Source organism: Ptiloglossa arizonensis, chromosome 13 (genome assembly GCF_051014685.1).
Source record: "Ptiloglossa arizonensis isolate GNS036 chromosome 13, iyPtiAriz1_principal, whole genome shotgun sequence".
Lineage (NCBI taxonomy): Eukaryota > Metazoa > Arthropoda > Insecta > Hymenoptera > Colletidae > Ptiloglossa > Ptiloglossa arizonensis.
The window spans coordinates 1,883,127-1,901,515 of NC_135060.1; the positions used below are offsets into that span (position 1 = coordinate 1,883,127).

At 27.6% G+C, this 18,389-nt stretch overlaps 3 protein-coding genes across 7 annotated transcripts; 2 read left to right on the forward strand and 1 right to left on the reverse strand.

The window, feature by feature from the left end:
- Positions 1 to 4: 4 nt before the first annotated feature.
- LOC143154140 (uncharacterized) lies at positions 5 to 5,980 on the forward strand. Of its 5 annotated transcripts, none has more exons than XM_076325992.1 (3): positions 5 to 821; positions 5,048 to 5,288; positions 5,385 to 5,980. In XM_076325992.1, the coding sequence occupies exon 1, from the start codon at positions 5 to 7 to the stop codon at positions 344 to 346; it is 342 nt and encodes a 113-aa protein (XP_076182107.1). In that variant the 3' UTR covers positions 347 to 821; positions 5,048 to 5,288; positions 5,385 to 5,980. The 5 variants fall into 5 exon arrangements, with proteins under 5 accessions (XP_076182107.1, XP_076182108.1, XP_076182109.1 ...); XM_076325993.1 differs by having other exon boundaries at positions 5,684 to 5,977; XM_076325994.1 differs by having other exon boundaries at positions 5,706 to 5,977.
- On the reverse strand, positions 4,947 to 9,146 carry LOC143153634 (lipase 3). The gene is made up of 8 exons (XM_076325054.1): positions 8,946 to 9,146; positions 8,543 to 8,750; positions 7,904 to 8,018; positions 7,571 to 7,814; positions 6,432 to 6,590; positions 5,658 to 5,745; positions 5,429 to 5,574; positions 4,947 to 5,317 (listed from the first exon to the last, which is right to left on the reverse strand). The coding sequence occupies exons 1-8, from the start codon at positions 9,144 to 9,146 to the stop codon at positions 5,165 to 5,167; spliced, it is 1,314 nt and encodes a 437-aa protein (XP_076181169.1). The 3' UTR covers positions 4,947 to 5,164.
- Positions 9,147 to 10,864: 1,718 nt separating this feature from the next.
- LOC143153688 (sorting nexin-25) lies at positions 10,865 to 16,537 on the forward strand. The gene is made up of 11 exons (XM_076325134.1): positions 10,865 to 11,216; positions 12,159 to 12,469; positions 12,984 to 13,153; positions 13,235 to 13,629; positions 13,695 to 14,118; positions 14,229 to 14,533; positions 14,648 to 14,905; positions 14,971 to 15,104; positions 15,172 to 15,411; positions 15,502 to 15,784; positions 15,859 to 16,537. Exons 1-11 carry the CDS (start codon positions 10,995 to 10,997, stop codon positions 15,925 to 15,927), a joined length of 2,811 nt encoding a protein of 936 aa, XP_076181249.1. The 5' UTR covers positions 10,865 to 10,994; the 3' UTR covers positions 15,928 to 16,537.
- Positions 16,538 to 18,389: the final 1,852 nt, after the last annotated feature.

The window sequence follows — 18,389 nt, forward strand, 5'->3', positions numbered from 1 at the left end:
TTACATGTATGAATTACAAGACAAACTTGCGAAGCTTCGAATTGATCCTGTATTGAACATCAGCTCAAGAAATCGAGGTTATCATAACAACGTTTTTTTAATGACGTACTCCGAAGAGAATGAGAACGACAATAATTATAATGAATATCGGTTATCGCCACCTTTTCCATTCCGATACGAAAGTCCGATATGCTCCAGTTCTCTAAGTATCACAGATGTTACTTACGGCTCTAGCAATAACAATGAGATCATTAGTAACTATGATGAACACAATTATGATGACGAGGAAGATGAAAGTCCAAAGAAAGGACTCTTGAAGCAAATGTTTTGCCTTCCATTAAATTAAGCTAAATAAGGCTTGTTTAATATTACAAGATTGCCTCTAATCCATAGTTAATATAAATTTTGTAGATTGCAAGAGATTTGAAACCTGTAACGACGTTAAAGTTTACAGAATCCTTGTATTAAGTATTGGAAAAGTATTTAATTTGCGCCACATATTATACGATCATGTTGATTCTTCTTTCACATGGTGCTGCAACTAAGCGTATTAATGGGTATTATTTTCAGCTATTTTTAGATGAGAAATGAATTAAAACGGAAAATGTACCTGACTGCTTCGATTAATCTCGTAGATAATATGTCATTCCGTTGTGCAGTCGTTCTATTAATACTTACAAGCATTATACGATCTACTATATCGCTTGCATGAACGTATTCACTGAAACAATAGCAACAATATATTTCTAACGAACTAATATCTATTTAAGAAGAACACTGTATATTATAGATTAATTACGTTTTAAAAGAATACAGCAAACGTAAGTATATTTCTAAAGAAACTAATTTTTTTTTACATTTTGTTCTTCCTTTTGTATACAGACAGTTTGGTGGTATGATATAGTACTAAACACTTTTAAAAGGAAAATGTTGATCACAATGTATATTAAAGAAATCTTAATCACATCACAATATAGTAGTATACATTTTTTCAAATGATTTTGTTTATAAATTACATGTTTTAAGGACGTGAAAGTTAAACAGTAAATAATTTTGGTATAGACTCTTTTTACAAATAAAATTATATCACTTTTTCTCGATAAAAGTATTAAATTTGTTACGCATTTTTGTTCAGTTAAAAGATATCAGTATTACAAGAAAAGAAAAAAATAATCTATTAGAATCTGGCAATCTTTGAGAAATCAAAAGGAAAAAATTGCACAAAATGAGAAATGAGTTTCTTTGTTTAAGTAATATTTAATTAGTTTAAATAATGTAATTTCATTCAAGACTAAAAAGAAATAGTCTAAACTACTACCTCCACATTTTTAATAAAAATTGTACGTGCTTAATCATTCCTACAGTCCATGTACATTATAGTGAAGTAGAATAAAGGTCTTCCACTGCCATATCTTTTTGTATCTATTAGAAGACTTAAATCATCACAATTATATGTTATGAACGAAGCTGTGAAATTTGGAAAATAATATTGTTTTTATTAGCCCATTTTTCATGATGTAATTTGAGAAATAAAATTGAAAATAAATTTTTATTGAATTTTAATTACTGGATGATCAAACAATCTTAACATAAAATGAAAGCACTTGATTTCGTACAATTTTGTAATTCTTCATTACGTTTGTATTATTTCTTAACTGCTACAATGTACCAAAATTGTTTACTGCTGATAATCGGTCGTTCCTGTGATTATGATAAATATAGAAAAATGTTAAAAATCTTGATAAAGAATCTAGAAAGTTATAAAGGGTTGACACGAAATTAGAATAATTTGAAAGGAATTTAGAATAAGGACACACACGAAAATAAAATTGCCAAAACACATTAACATATAAAAAAGTTTTATACAAGATTAATAATTTTCCTTAAATTCTTACATGCCAGATATGTATACTATATTATGCAGAGTGAGACATTCTTATTCTTTTGAATTTAAAGTAACACTATCGAATTCAATTAAATAAATCTAAATAAAATTTTTGCGTTCAAGTATAGAGATTGTTTTCATTACTAAAAAAGTATATTGTTATTTTTTTATTCCATTAGAGAATCGTTACAAATTTATCTGTAATCATCTATAAATAATAAATTCGTTGTTTTTTTTTTTATAACGTTTATGATATTAAGTATAAAACATAAAAGTTTTATATTCTCTTATAGAATTACTCTTCGTTATATTTATTTTAAAAGTTGAGTTATGAAAAGACAATTGCAGATACTAATGACATATTACGATAATAGCTGTAAAATATTCTCTTTCCTTCACAAAAGTGTAACATAGTTTATTGAATTAATATTACAGAAACGATTTTTCGAATTGTATGTTCTGTGAAAATTTTTTATCAACATTTAATTTAATATATGTTTCATTTCAATATAGAAATTCAGTAATCCTTATCTAAATTGATACATAAATATTGGATTACTAAAAATCCAATTACTGTAACTGTATTAGTGTTTGAAAGAGTATTGAATACTTGTTTACAGTTTACAAAATTCGTTCGTTACATTTTCTCAAATGAATAAGATAATTTAAAAAAAATATAAATGAAACATAACTAAATTAACTTAATAAATACACTATATTTTTTTAATAAGAAATACAATAATAAGCAAGACGAACTTTTAATTTCAGATTCCAAAAATTGAATTTCCTTATTATAGTTACTATGATCACTGTTGCGTGTCAAGTACAGCTTTATTATTTTTTAGTTGTTTGTAAAAACATGAAGTAAATTTCTGCTTCTTTTATATCATTTTCATGTGTGTATTTATTTACAATTAAATTCTACTTATCTCAAAGTCATTGAGTATTTTAATACAATTCTATAATGTTGTATTAATTGATTAAGCATCCCTTATAAAATTAATTATTGAGTATTGATACTTTTAATTATTACAATAAAAATAAATATATATTTAACTTTTCCATAATGAATAATGAACTGTTACTTTAGTTTATATTTTTACCTTGGGCGATGGAAATAAGACAGTATACCTTCATTTTTACTATTTATATATAATAATATAATAGTTACCATACATTTAAATAATTTTTGTAGTTGTAATCATAATGTCCGCATAAGTTTTATTAAAATGATGATCTGAAAAATGTTACTACCTTCTTTACATTCAGTTGCACGCAAATAAAATGTATTTTTACGTTATTAGACAATCGTAAATTATTTAAAAAGATGAATATACATTTGTATAGAAGTAAAACATATCAATGAAAACATAAAAAAAAATACAATTTTCGAAATATTACAATCATAAAAAAAAATTAAGATTATAGGAATTCTTCCTCTATTATGTACACATTAATATATTCAATGAAAATTAAAATATACTTCAAAATTATATGTTTGTATAATAGAAACTTACATAATTTTAATTAAAATTAATGGTGATATAAGTAATCTAAAGACATACTTGATTTTTCATAATTAACACTTTTTAAAAATGAATCTTCGTTCATTTTTTCAAATTTAATAATGTTAATAGTAATTTCAATTCTTTCACAAAAGATAAAGTATTATGACTATTATCGTTTATAAAAATGATATTACTGTTTCACTTTAAGTGCCTCGCCCTGTATACTAGATGTATATATATTTATGCATGTACATAGATTCAAAAATTATTGTAATTCAGTTTATTATTTCATTTATAGAAATATAATAAATACATATGTATAATTTTAATATTTCATACGTATAACAAAATTGTAATTATTTTATAGCATAGTACAATTCAAACATTAGCATTTTCATTTGTTTAAACAAAATTGAGATATGAGAAATTGCTCATATTCTTTTCAGTGTAATTATCCGTTTATTATCAATAATTAATTGTCATTATTACTTCATAATTGTCTGAAACAAACAATTTTCGTGTGTCAGAAAGTATGTTCCAAATGGCAGTTCCAAGAGTATATTGAAAAATATATTAATGAAAATGGCTTCTGCTGCAAGTAAGAACTATGAAAATAACACTATAGAATGAAAACTACGTTATTTAAATATTCTACTGTTAGCGCTCAAAATAAAAAAGGATGCTTGTTATCATTTATATATGTATATATATATATATACATATACATAAATGTATACATATATATATATATGTATGAAGAATTTTTAAGCAATTTATGCCTTGTTATTTAAAACTGGGTTTTCCTTCATATTGATATAACTGTCGATTAAAAAACAAGTTGTACAGTAATATGATTATTAATTTCAGATAATAGTGTTCGAAAAGTATCGATTATTAACTGAAAATTAATCGTATAATTGAGACGAAAATAGATTTTGTGTAGTGCGTTTTATTTATAATAAAATATAAAGAAAACAAATAGAAATAAATCAAATTCAGTTGTTAAACTAACGTAACAGCTGGTTAATAGATAAATCAAAGTTTTCCTTTCATTTCCTGTACTAAAAAAGGCATATTAAATTCTATTAAAACGTTATTACGTATAATACTGTTAATAGTATTTTTATAAATATTAACTTATATTTCATGTCTGATTATCAGTTATCTGATAATATGCTGTATAAATCAATTTTAATAATAGTATTTTAAACCCTATGTTGATAAATTAATATTTCAATAATACTGAGAATGTGAGTTGTTCAGAACTGTAAATAAAGTAGTTTTATAATCTGATTTCCTTTTCACTCGATTTTTTAATAGAAAACTGTTAGCTTTTATTTTCTGCTATATCAAACTATTCGGAAAAATTATTTTTATTTTTGTGAATTTATCATTTTAATATCGTATTTATTGAATAATTTTATTAATATTTTTCTAATATATATGCTTTTCTAAACATACATGTAAATCTTTTTATGTCCCAATTATTTTAATTATTAATCATTTGAGTGTCAAGAAGTGCAATTTTACATCCATAATAATAGTAGGAAAGAGTGTAATTTCCATACTAATGTTTGAATTGTTTAGACGAAGTATGTTTTATGTCAGATAAACGTTATGTACACAAAGTTTAATAAATGCTCGTCTATCTTAGGTCTAAACTGAATAACCGAAAAACCGAACCCATAACAATGGACGTCGCTTAGTACTGTTTTGCTTATTCGGTCCAAATGCCTCTGACACTCAAATGGTTAATCTATAAGATTTTGGCTTACTTATAGAGGGCCAACAATTGTAACACAGGTTTAAATATGAGAGTTACACAAGATTTCCCCCACAGAAAGTCATAATGAGTAAAAGTTTTTACTGATATTTCATCATGGAACACTATATTGGTAAGTTTCTTTTTTAGAAGGTCAACATCCTAAAAATAGAGAAATAAAGTTTATTAGTAAAATAATTAATTTCATATTTCAATATAATTATTTTAGTGCAATTGTTCCAAATAATTAAAATGATACTTTCTTATTACTACCTTCGATACTGAGAGTAGGTCATTAGCACTATTAAAAAGTGCAACTGGTGCAGTTACTTTGTTCAATTCGTACTCCGGTGGTACTGAAGAATTGTACAGTCGATAATTCTTTTCTTCGTTATCGTAATCGAACTGTTTAAAGTTATCTAAAATTTGTTCAAATTTACAAAAAATGTTGCTACTTCCACTAGTTACCAAATTTGTTAGTTATAACACAACAATTACTAACCTTTATGTATGTATCCCTGACCGAAGTGAACTAATTGTTTCCAAGAAGCACCCGCAGGAACGTGACCGATAATTACTGTCAAATTGCTCTAAACAAATTAAAACGCGCAAAAACTTGACAAATTTGGAGTGTTTATCAACAAATCTTGGATTATTATTAATTAATGATTTAAATCGATAAAAAAGAGGTATTATTAATCTAAAATTACAATGTACTTAAATAACATCAAAATGAAAGTAATGCTTAATACCGACAAATTAATGTTCTGGCTGTATAAAATAATTGAAAATTAATCAAGTGTAATCAGGCAATAAATACGAAACTGAAATTAAAACAAATTAAATATTAACTTGTAATTAATTGTGTATATCTATAATTTTTTTTACAAAAAAATTTGTATCTGTATCTTATCATCATAATAATATGTGCCAAAAATAAAGAATTTTCCATAGATTAAATTTCAAGGAAGGAAGGTATGTAAACATTTATCTTTATATTGTTTAAAGTAATTAAGGTGACGCATTTGTAGAATTCTGAAGAGAGTAAAAAATATTGTATTATATAATAGTATAACAATACTGTATACTATAGTAATGTACACCTTACCGAGCAAGGAATCAATTGTATAGGTAATCCTTTAATTACGTTTAGTTGTGTGTGTGTGTGTATATATATACACCCCTAAAAGTTACTATTCAATAATCTTTTGCCGATAATTTTGTCTTGAACAACTCTAAAACTTAGTAAAAATTCATCGAGTCATCAAGTTCTTACCGCACTTAATTCTGATCTGTTATAACCAGACACTAGAAATATAAAATTAGTGCAAAAAAACTGCGTCGTTGATGTCTCTTTGCAAAGTATGTTCGACACAAACTTTCCCCAAGCGGAACGCGAACGCAATTCCGGATAACCGAACATTTCACCGATTCGCTGCAAAGCAAATAAATAATTTTATTTTCCATTTTATTTTTCACGTGAAAAGTGATTTAACTCAATTTAAAAAAGGAATCGAACGTATATATAATATAATCTTTCAAGAAGTTTGAATGTATCGTAAGATTTTTTACAGAAAAGTGAGTAGTTGGAATGAATTTACCCTGAAAAATTGAGACAAGTCCTATGATACATTACTGTACTGAATTAAAATCCATAAAGTACACTTGAATGGACTGTTAAGTGTATACAGACTGCCAAATGTATTTTCCTCCACTAATAAACTCTCTGCTGCCTATAAGATCACACTTAAGACATTGACTGTCACGCCAGTTTTCCACATTTAATAATGTTCTCGACATTTGTTCGAACTGTAGCGTGGAAAGTAAAAATATTGAATAACTTTTCCCAATGTACTTGTTATATCCTAGCATTGCTAATGACAGTAACGCTGTTATAAAGTATTAAGGTATAAATAGTTTTAGCAAGGTTCATTCCGTACAAGAGTTTTGAAGAAACGTTATAAGTAAGGAGTGTCGGTCATCTGTGCCCACCATGGTATTTAACTTGTTAATAAATTTGCATAAAGTAATATTTTTCTTTAAAATTCATATGGTAATACTATATGACGATGACTGTTTGCTGCTCGCAACGTATGCTCGCCTTGGAGCACTCAAGGTCCTTATTATTCTAGCACCCAAACAGAACAAGTACGCTCAAGGGTACCATCGTCTTCACTCTCCATAAATTTTACGAGACTCGCTACACTAGTTCCATATACTGGAGTCCATGGACCTTAACTCGCGACAGTAATGTATAATAAGTCATCTCGTGTTACTCAATAAATTAAGGACAGTGAAAATATAATTAAAAGATAAAAGTGATATTGGAATCTCGGCAATAATTTCGCAAAAATTTCGTTCAGTTCATTTTACACGTGTATTGAATCGGGGAAAAAAAAACTATGCGCAACCTACCACACCCATGTATGTTAATTTAGCCAGTTTTGTAATCGGTCCGTGCATGTTGCCGGTAAAAGCTACAGGTGCAAGGCCGACCATCAAGGTAATTTTGGAATTGTAAGCGGGCCTTTGCGACATCGTTATCCAAAATTGGGTCGTACCCTGAGAATGACCGATATAAAAAAGACTTTCGTGTTTGGTTCGGTCGAGTATATAATCGAGCATCGCGGGGAGATCATAAATGCCTAGCTCGTGATAACTGAAATATATGCGCGTATAGTGGAGATAATAAAAAAATATATCTGTCGCAAAAAGTGGGTTAAACAAGTTTCCAAACAAATACCGTACCTGAAATTCCAAAAGCGGCGGTCTGTTGGCGAAATTGACGTATGATTTCTCGAGTAAATGTTTCCTCTGTTATTTCCAAGCCACACATCGTATCCCGCATCGGCTAGTATGTACCCTAAAAATAACGAAATAAAAAATTATATAATTTGAAAATTCAAAATTCAATTCACTGTAGAAAATATATTGCAAGATAATTCTTATACATTGGAGATTGTTTTGATCAATATCTTTGGTTTACAAATTTTTTAATCGTTTTTAAAATGGAAAAAATACGGCCTATCGGATGAACATTAACACAAATACGATTATAATTTTTACAATAGCAACATGGATGATTACACTCTTAAAAAATAGAATATACCCAAATTTTTCATTTTCATCGAAGTGTGTTTATTTATTTTACTTTAAACTTTTACACACACAACGAATTGAACTAAAATGTCAGTCCACTTTAAAAATATTTATTTTATTTTGTAAGTATATGTAAATGATAAATGGCTAGACGAATACAAAACCTTATATTTATTATGGAAACCTTTCTATTTTGATTTGTAACTTTATTTCCGTTCGCAATGATCAAAAAATGATCAAAGATTCCATTCTAGTGCTACTTGTATCTACATAAATACATATAAATACCTAACGCTCTCTCTGGTCCCATGAGAACCCAATCCGCAGAACTACCCGCTAAGCCATGTTGCACTAAAACCGGCCGCCTCGCGTTCGTTGAATTTGTCTCGTAAATCGATCGTCCGTATGGAATTCGATGAATTTCCAAGATATATCCGTCCTCTGTGAGAACTTTATGAACCTCTAACGGGTAGCCGTATTTCCTTATTAATTCAGACTGCTCGATGGAAATAATATTAAAGGAACCCCATGTAATAAATACGATAAGAGGAAATCGATAGAAAATAATTTTCTTCGCATTCCTTATTGATTAGGATGGTCCGATTGAATTCTATTTACAAAGCTACTCGATTAAAGAATCTAAACTGTAACTGTCACGTATTTGTAACGCGATGTTTAACAATAAACTTACTGTCGTAAGCTGAGCATCTGGATTACTAGATTTGTTTATTGCGAGTACCAAGAGAATATTGATGATGAATAATTTCAAGACGATGAAACGGTGTGTTAACGACATGGTGTCGCGTTCAAAATGAATTAACGATAATAAAAACGTGGGTAATTTATAGGAGGTGACTGCTTGGGAATGAACGATAAGATACTTACGGTGCATGTTTCATTTATTCTGTGTTCCCGTTCTTTAACGTCCATGTTGCATTGCTAGGAAATGGAAAGTACGGTAGGAACAATTATTCCGTTTGAGGGGAATATGATGAGGTGAAGGCTTCTCCCATCCGACACACGACTGTGAGCAAGAATTCGGATGTGTTGGAAATGTCGAGTAGCGATGGAACTTGTACCCTTCCAAATAGGATGGCCAAATTGAAAATTTCACACCGGTCGAAATTGAATGCAAGTTCATCGGGCTAAATTTTCATCAAGATTATAGTCTCTGGTTCGAAGCGGAATGATTACTTGCCGACGATAATTTTTATTCTTCATTTTTATGTAATTACACAATAGTAGAAGGTACCTTTTCTATTTTTCGATTAAAACAATCTTGCATCAGGGTGGTGAAAAATTAAGATTCATTACGAACGTAAACATGTACGAACTAGGTATAATGTAAAACAATGGAAACAATCGGCAGAAGGAATATTTCGAAACAGAGTGCAAAATACATGCAGCACTCTCGACTGAAAATGGTCTGCGTATTTTCGAGATGCGCAGACTCCTGAAAAAAACAGAAATTTTGTCGTCATATTCTTAGATTATCATTGCATTCTTTCTTGTTGACTGAAAATTAAAAAATTGTAATCAGATCCAACCCATCGCTAATATTCATCAGGGTCACCAAACATTTACACGAGGACTGTAGTAGATTGGAAAAACCTTCTCCTCCTAACACTTTCCTTAATGGGGAACAAGTGCATCGTACTCAGTAAATGACACCAATGCATACAAATACAATCGGAAGGATTACAATTTCGTGCAAACTGTTAAAGTTACAACTCATTGTATTATCATGGTATATACCCCGAATTGTCATAAATTTATTTTTCAGGCATAATTATACAGAACTCGTTACTTTTAATACATATACAATCATTTTAATATATACTTCGCGATAGAATTAAAGGTTCGCTACTTTTTGGCCGAAATGCTGTCGATTTTAAACTACTGTAATACTTTGTGAAAAAAAGATCGTATATTAGTGTACCTAGGCTTATTTTGAATTTTCTCGCATGGGTTTGCATATTTAAATGAGGAGCGGAAAGGTGAAGATGGTTTTTTTTCTCTGAAAATTGTCTCAATTCAATCGACAGGATTTAATAGATTTTTTGGTAACTCGTTTTATCGTAGATTTGAAGGGGAAAGCCTCCTCATTACAATGAGCCATTAAAAGATAGATAGTGTACGATTTTTTGTTGTCAATTTATCGCACTTTAAATGAAAAGTAATGCCGTTAGCATTAGGGTAACGACCCTTGATCGTTATTGTAGAAGAAACATTGCGATTCGTTTATTAATATGTAAAATACGATACTAATCTCTTTAGGTTCGTGTACATGATTCCTTTCGTAAATCGAACGCTGTCGTAAATCGAACAATTTTATAATAAATATGTATTAATAATATTGATTATTAAATATGTTACAAACATTATTGTAAAAATATTTATAATGCTGTTCTTGCATGTAAATGAACATTTGAACTTCAATGTTTCGAAAGAATAAACATTAATGATTACATAGAATTTGAACTTGCAATATCAAACTCGCATTTAATGATCAAACTATCGCTGATCGATAGTTCGATAACTTATCAAATATTAGTGACTTTTAGAACACGGCAGAAAAAGTGAGCTCTTTTATGTGATTTCTTGAACTTTAATTCGCGATTCACGATGGCGGTATCGTTGACGTTATTTGACGTTTCTCACAACCTAAGTGAACTGCTTTTACAAATATAAAATTGAAGATGTAATATTCATTGTCATGTGATTAGAATTAAAATACAAAATGGTGTCGACCGGTATTCTATGTATACCAATTGTTACCGCCTTCTTCTATTGGAATAATTTGTTATGGTGCTATGTTTTTGGTGTGTTAACCATATCTTGTTTCCTTCTGGGATGTTTAATTGTTATGTTCATAAACATCGCCCTGTCTCCAAAACATCAAACTGGCGCGGGCACTCTAAAAACAGTTACAGAGATGGATGCTTTTTATAATTTGTTAATGGTATGTACGTTAATAACAATGCATGCAATTTCATAATATGTATGCATTATTACCAAATTATTTTGAATCGGATTAAAAAAGAATTAAATTTTCTATATATGATATGACATTGTAACACCATTCTTGTATAAATTTTTCTATTTATATATGTGTAATTTATAGAGTAAATGTATATGATAATAGATAAGGTAAAGATATCAGATATCATTAAAAAGGAAAAGAAAAGTATATATTGTTTATCAATGTACATTAAAAATATACATTTAGTTCTTATCAAAATATTCCTTTTTCTTCTGTATAAGTATTTCAAATAATTTTGATTTTCTGTGACTGTATTTTGAAAATTTTCTTAACTATATTTTATTTAACTGAATGCAATCAATATGTTCTAATATCCTTATTTTATTTATTCTACAAAACTTAGCTAAATTGAGGTCAGGTGATTATGATAATGAGGCCATATTTTGCAATAGACCTTGTTTCTGTTCTTGATAATCCTTGCAAAACTTTACCAGTTAACTTCAGACTTCTTTTTATTTTTACATCCAGTTTAATTTTACGTTCATTAACTATTTGTATCAATATTTTACAAACCTTGTTTATCATTAACTAATAAAGTTTATAATAAATATGTCAAAATTATAATAGACAATTCATCTATAATATTTTAATTATATTTACTTTACACTAATTAATGATAAATGTTTTTGCTCTTTTTTATATATTATAGACAATTCTAGTAATCAATATAACATAAAATTATAATATTTAAATAATCTAAGTTAGTGATAAAGAAACTGTGTAATTAGAATAAATACTTTTATACAAACTGCTTTACCATTTTGTCAAACATATTAGTTGTTTACAAATTGCTATTATTGTATTATTTATACCTTATAGATATTATTTTATATATTATCTTATATATTATTATAATTTCAGAATGGATATGTAGTTAAAGCTTCAAATACTAAAAAACATACACGCTACCCAATGGTTTTTACTCGTATGGTAGATGGAGCTCTACAAAACCTGTTGGATTTAGTTTTTCAAGATTTTGTTAGCCTTTGGCTTGGTGAATTGGCTTTTAACTCTGAACAAATAGTAGACAGTATGAAACAAGACATATGGGGAGCAATTCAAAGTCTCCATGATTACTTATTAAAAGTGGATCATACAAAACTAGTTGTTTGTAATATAGTAAATAAAATTACTTTTCATTTTGAAAAAATTAGGATTGCTCAAGCTGCTTCGTAAGTTTAACTAAAATTTTTTTAATTAAAACATACTGATAATACTCAAAACTGTACCCAACATTTTTTTTTTTTTTTTGATTAAACATCTCAGAGAATACCTTATAATATTAAATTGATAACAAACATGAGTAGCACTTGCGGTAAAACTAATTATATTCTGTACTATTGCTTAATACTTGATGCGTTTTAAAAGTTTTCAGTCATGATTCTGTTAACTTCTATGAGAATTCATAAAAAAATTCACCGTCTGGCTATGACACACATGGTCACAAATTAAATCATAAGGCAAGAGTTTTACCTTTAAATAATACAGAAAATTTTTTAATGAAACTATTTCTGTATATGATTAAAGAAAAATGAAAAAATGAAAAAACGAAAATTTATAAAACAGTTATAAGAAATATAAAACTCATATATTTTTACATTTAAGAAATTTTCATTTTAAAAAACATATTTTTTATGAATACATTTTCATGAATAATTTGGAAAATAAAATTTATAATATGAATAGGTCAGAAGGCGAAGATCCTGTATTTATTTTGTCAGCACATTTAATGTCACCTACATCTGAGTTAGATTACTTAAGAAAAGTCAGTGAATTATACATTTTATTTTTATTACCACGTTGTTATTCTCTTGTACCAATGAAATATTTGCTGAGAGAAATTCTTGCATGTAAAAGTAAGTTCAATTTATAGACATATTCATTCATAGAACTATGCACATATTGTACAATTTATTTAATTCTTTGTATATTTTTAGTACTAAAACCAGCAATAGATTTAATAACAGATCCAGATTATATAAATCAAAAAATTTTATCATATATCGACCAACAACAACTTGCTGAAGCCATGCATAGGAAAACTTATGAATATGCTGAATCATTCGAGGACTTTATTCGTATGATTAAAAGTTCCAAGGATTTAGAAGTGCTTAAGCATATTAGATATAATATTGTTACAGAAATTATGCAAGCTACGACAATACAAAATGTTAAAAGAGCACAAGGTTTAGATCCAGACAATAATCCATTCGGAAAATCTGATATTATTCAAGCTCGAAAATTGAAGAGGTACATAAGCCAACTGACATATGCTAAAAATATATGTGAATGTCACATGCAAACATTAGGATGGAATGGATATCCTGTTCAGGTTACAAAAACACTTTTGCTAGGTATATGTCAATAATGACTATATTTGACAACAATGTTTTGTAGGCTACTGATGAACCTGACTCTGCAGTAATAGCAGAAGAAAGAGTATTACCATTGCAATATATTCTGGATAATGTAATAGGTCGAAGATATCTTTCACAGTTTCTTGAACAAGTTGCTAGTCAAGATTTGATTGGGTATTGGGCTGCTGTGCAAGAACTACGCAATGCAGATAAATCCAATTGGCATCAATTAGGTGCTGAAATTTTTTATACTTATATCACATCTCCTACTGCTGAAGTAAAAGTTGATAGAGCTATTCGAAAAAAAATGGAAGGTTTTTTGCTAGGTGACATAGGGCCAAATGTATTTTATGAAGTTCAAGATAGTGTTGTTAAAACTTTAGAAGAAAAATACTACCCATCGTTTGTGGTTAGTGAACAATATAAAAATATGCAACAAGCATTACTTAATGAAAGGACAGATGGTTAGTATAAATTTCTTAGTATTATTGATCTTCATATAAAAAATGCTCTATTATTTACTAAAAATTATTATTTCTAATATAACAGTGTTTTATTATGAATTAATTTTTAGACTTAATAGAAGATCGACGTATGGCAAATGGAGTATTATCAGAAAATGTGTCTTTACTTGTTGGAGAACATTCAAATTATGCTCGTTGTAAGCTAGATCAGTTGCAAGAAAAATTAAACAATAAAATGCAAGCTTTGCAAGCTCTAAAATCCTCGTTAAAACCAGAAAGCAAAGTTTTGAATTTCTTAGCTAAAGAAGTTGAATGGTTACAAAGTGAGAAAAGGCAATTAGAAGCACATTTAACTCATACAGAAATGTGGGCAGAGCATTTAGGTCATTGGAGAGCAGAAGTTCAAAGTGCGGAAGTAAATAAAGTTTAAATTATTTTTATTAAAGTTTTATATGAAACGAAATGATTCAAATAAAATAATACTCATTATAAATTAATCACTTTAAATGTAACCGTAATTATTAAACAGATACCAGATAATGGAGAGTCTCCACAATTTGTTTTGGTTGTCCACATGACACAGGATGCAAGTAACAATGATAGTATATGTAGTGGTTGGGTGGTACTGAGAAAATTACAGGATTTTCAAGACCTACATAGAAAACTTCGTCAACTTTGTCCTAACGTAAAAAATGTAGATTTGCCATCACAACCTTTAAAATTCTTTGGAAAGTCTGATAAAAATACTTTAGACAAGGATAAGATACAAATACAAAAATATTTAAATGTAAATTTCTTAAATATTGTTCCTACTCGGTAAAGGATTGTCTTAAATATCTTAAATTTTTTCAGTTTGTTTTAGAGGATGAAAAAATCAATCAAAGTGAGGCTTTATATACATTTCTTAGTCCAAGTTCAGAGCATTTGAAATATGCACCTCCATCTCCTAAAAAATCTCGATTCTCTTTATCGACATTGTTTAAAACGTATGTAAATATTTTATTTACTGTAATCGCATTTTTATGTTAATTTAATTTAAAATATTTATTTTAGATCTACTAATAATAGTGAACTTCGTGATAAAGAAGATGAAGAAGATTATTCGTTGTTGTTAGATGATACTGATAGTGGTCGAACAATTACGGATGGATACTTAAATGTCAATAAAGATGCAATAGCAGAACCCCTTTATACACTTTTGGGTGAAATATTTGATTTACGAGGTGTATTTCGGTGGCTCCGGCGTTCTTTGATTACTTTTGTTCAAATTACTTATGGTCGAACTATTAATAGGTACAATGTCAAAGCCTTTCTTATGGATACATTACAATATTGAAGGTATTTTTTTAACATCAAATATACAATTATAAATACAATTCTTAGGCAAATCAGAGACACTATTTCGTGGGTATTCTCAGAACCAATGCTTCACTATTATATACAGTTATTTACAAAGTCTTGGTGGCCAAATGGTCATCTAATTTGTGAAACAAACCTTCGTACAGATGAAGAAAAATTGAAAACCCGAGGTGAAGCTCGACGACAATTTTTAAATAATGTACCTGAAGTTTTAACGAACTTGGTAGGCGCGCAAAGTGCTCAACGTGGTGCAATGAAAGTTTTTGATTCTTTACAGAATATGAACTTAAACAAACAATTATTTTATGTAAGTTATTGTTATATGATTAAGCTCCAATAATTTATATTTAATTTGCTGTGCATTTCATTTTCTTGTTGCAGGATATCTTTGAAGTTGTAATGTACGAGGTATTTCCAGAATTAACACGAATAAAACACTCAGTACAATAAACTTCAACCATGCGTATTTTTTTTTACATTACTTTAATAATCATGTACTTTGTATCAGTATATAAAAAATTATATTTAAATTGAAAATTATTTAAACCAAACAAATTTTATCTGTATGATATAATGAAATCATATCAAATAAATGTATCCTGCGAAAAATGAGTAACCTTCCTCGGAAAGTGGTTCAGAGACGTATTCTACCTACTTAAATAGTTGTGTTTCAGGAAGGAGCTGAACTAGATGCGTGTCTGTGAAACAAAGCATTACATCAGCTAATAGCTAACGCTATTTAATATAATAATCCAGAGAAAAAATTTGCCTATCCAAGGAAGGTCGTTCATTCTCCATGAAGCTATAAAATATTTTTAATGTTCATAATAAGAAGCATTGATAAGATAAAGTAGTATTACTAAAAGTGTGTCTGTACTTCTTGAAAACAATGTAAGCATTTTTTAGTTATAAAAAATAAATTTTAGTTACATGCTCAATCAGAGCACATGCTAATGTAAAATGAATATTTTTATCATTCCATTAATTTGATAAAAGTATTATTTATTATTGTTATAATATGATACTTTTTTAATAAGGGTTATTTATATAGGGTAAATAAGTTATAACAATTTAAGTACAGAAACTATATATGTACAAAGGTGGTACAAATTCTAACTCTGTAAATTTTTGTATATGATTTTGAATAACAATGAATAAAATCGCTAGCTACCACAAATACTACTACATTGGATTAACATAATATACTGATTTGTTCACATATCTTTATTTCTCCATGTTTTAAATATTTTCATAGAATGTATACACAGTGTAAACAATTCTTTATATATCACTCTTTTTCATGCATTTAAACATTCAACAGATAATTTTGCAAAATATAATTGAGATATACATACATTGAACATAAATTTAATTTATTTTCATACTCAAGTCATCACATAAGTTCCATCATTTCTTATAGTTGCTTCGTTAAATACATGTGGATATGCATATATTAAAAGTATTTCTTTAGTAAAAAACTGTTATGATGTATATATTTAAATAATCATCTCTAATTCACATTAAATTTAATATTTCACATTTAAATTTAATGTGAAATAAGTACATAGATACTATAAACTTAGACAAGGATTAGTATTATCTACAGATGTTATGAACATTTAAAAATGATGTACAAAACATGTTTTTAAGAAATTCAGTCAATAATGAATCACAATTGTACTTGGAATTTGATTGTACTTACAATTTCAATTTGTCACCAAATATTTGAAGCTCAATTTTAAATAAAAGCAAATATAACTATAGAATAAAGAATGGAAGAATATACTCAACAATTTAACATTTACACTTTCTAAAAAGGTTAAAAATTAACTACTTTTTCTTAAACAAACTATTGCATAATAATGAGTCACACAAAAACAAACATTATTTAAAAGAAACAATTCATTTTGCCTTTTCAAATCAGAACCGGGCTACTCAAAGTTCACAGGTAACAACTAGATAAATATTATACAACTTTACTGTAAAAATGTTCATTTTTAGTAGTTTACAAAATAGGTCTTCCCATTATGATTGTCTTCAACTATAAATTATATTATTAAATCAGGTAATATATACCATATCAGAATATTTTATATAACACAACAGAAAAAATTTTAACAATTTAAAAGAAACAAGAAATGGTTTCTTTAGTTTGCTCATTTTCTACTCAAAAGGTAATTCATAAAAGAATAGAGAAATGACCAGATAAATAAAACATGTGTTACCCATTTATATTTTAATTGTACATTTAATTATAATTTAATTTATATTAAAATATAAAAAAGACAATATATTAATTATTAACAAATACTATATGAACTATTCCCTCTTAATTTGTTAACTGAAATATGAAAATGACCTTATTTACGTGATGACTTGATATTTAAATAGATCATTGTAATTATTCAAAATATAATCTAAAGATATACATCACTTAAATATAGCTGAAAATGGGACTAGTTTTTGGATTATTTAATATTAAAGTATCATTCTATAAGAGAATATTAATCATTCTCTTTCAATCAACTATAAAGTTTTTATTATTTTTAATCTGCATACGAGTTGTATAAAGCACGTATTATTATTATTATTATTTTTATTGTTATTATTATAATTATGAATTTTTATTTAGAATGATTAATGAATCAATAAGTATACAAATATATTTGTTGCCAATCTTTGAAGTGAATAAAAATATAAGGTTAAAAAAAAATGTGTAAGATAATATAAATATCTATTAATAGGAAAGACAAAATTATATTCTTAAACATTAACGTAATATACACAAAGTTTGATAATAAATATACTCGGACTAAGTTCATTTTTTTATAAATTTTGTATTAAATGTGACAAAATTGTAATTAAAATATATGTAACTTTACAAAAATCTTTCAGTTGACACTATTTCAAAC

What these genes read in the sequence shown, in the direction of transcription:
- LOC143154140 (XM_076325992.1), top strand. Translation starts at nt 5, where the DNA reads ATGTATGAATTACAAGACAAACTTGCGAAGCTTCGAATTGATCCTGTA.
- LOC143153634 (XM_076325054.1), bottom strand. Translation starts at nt 9,146, where the DNA reads ATGCACCGTAAGTATCTTATCGTTCATTCCCAAGCAGTCACCTCCTAT. An exon ending in CGCCGCTTTTGGAATTTCAG is followed by an intron (nt 7,815 to 7,903) that starts GTACGGTATTTG and finishes CATATATTTCAG; the next exon opens with TTATCACGAGCTAGGCATTT. An exon ending in TCAGGGATACATACATAAAG is followed by an intron (nt 5,575 to 5,657) that starts GTTAGTAATTGT and finishes AACAAATTTTAG; the next exon opens with ATAACTTTAAACAGTTCGAT.
- LOC143153688 (XM_076325134.1), top strand. Translation starts at nt 10,995, where the DNA reads ATGGTGTCGACCGGTATTCTATGTATACCAATTGTTACCGCCTTCTTC. An exon ending in CAGAAGTTCAAAGTGCGGAA is followed by an intron (nt 14,534 to 14,647) that starts GTAAATAAAGTT and finishes ATTATTAAACAG; the next exon opens with ATACCAGATAATGGAGAGTC. An exon ending in AAATACAAAAATATTTAAAT is followed by an intron (nt 14,906 to 14,970) that starts GTAAATTTCTTA and finishes AAATTTTTTCAG; the next exon opens with TTTGTTTTAGAGGATGAAAA.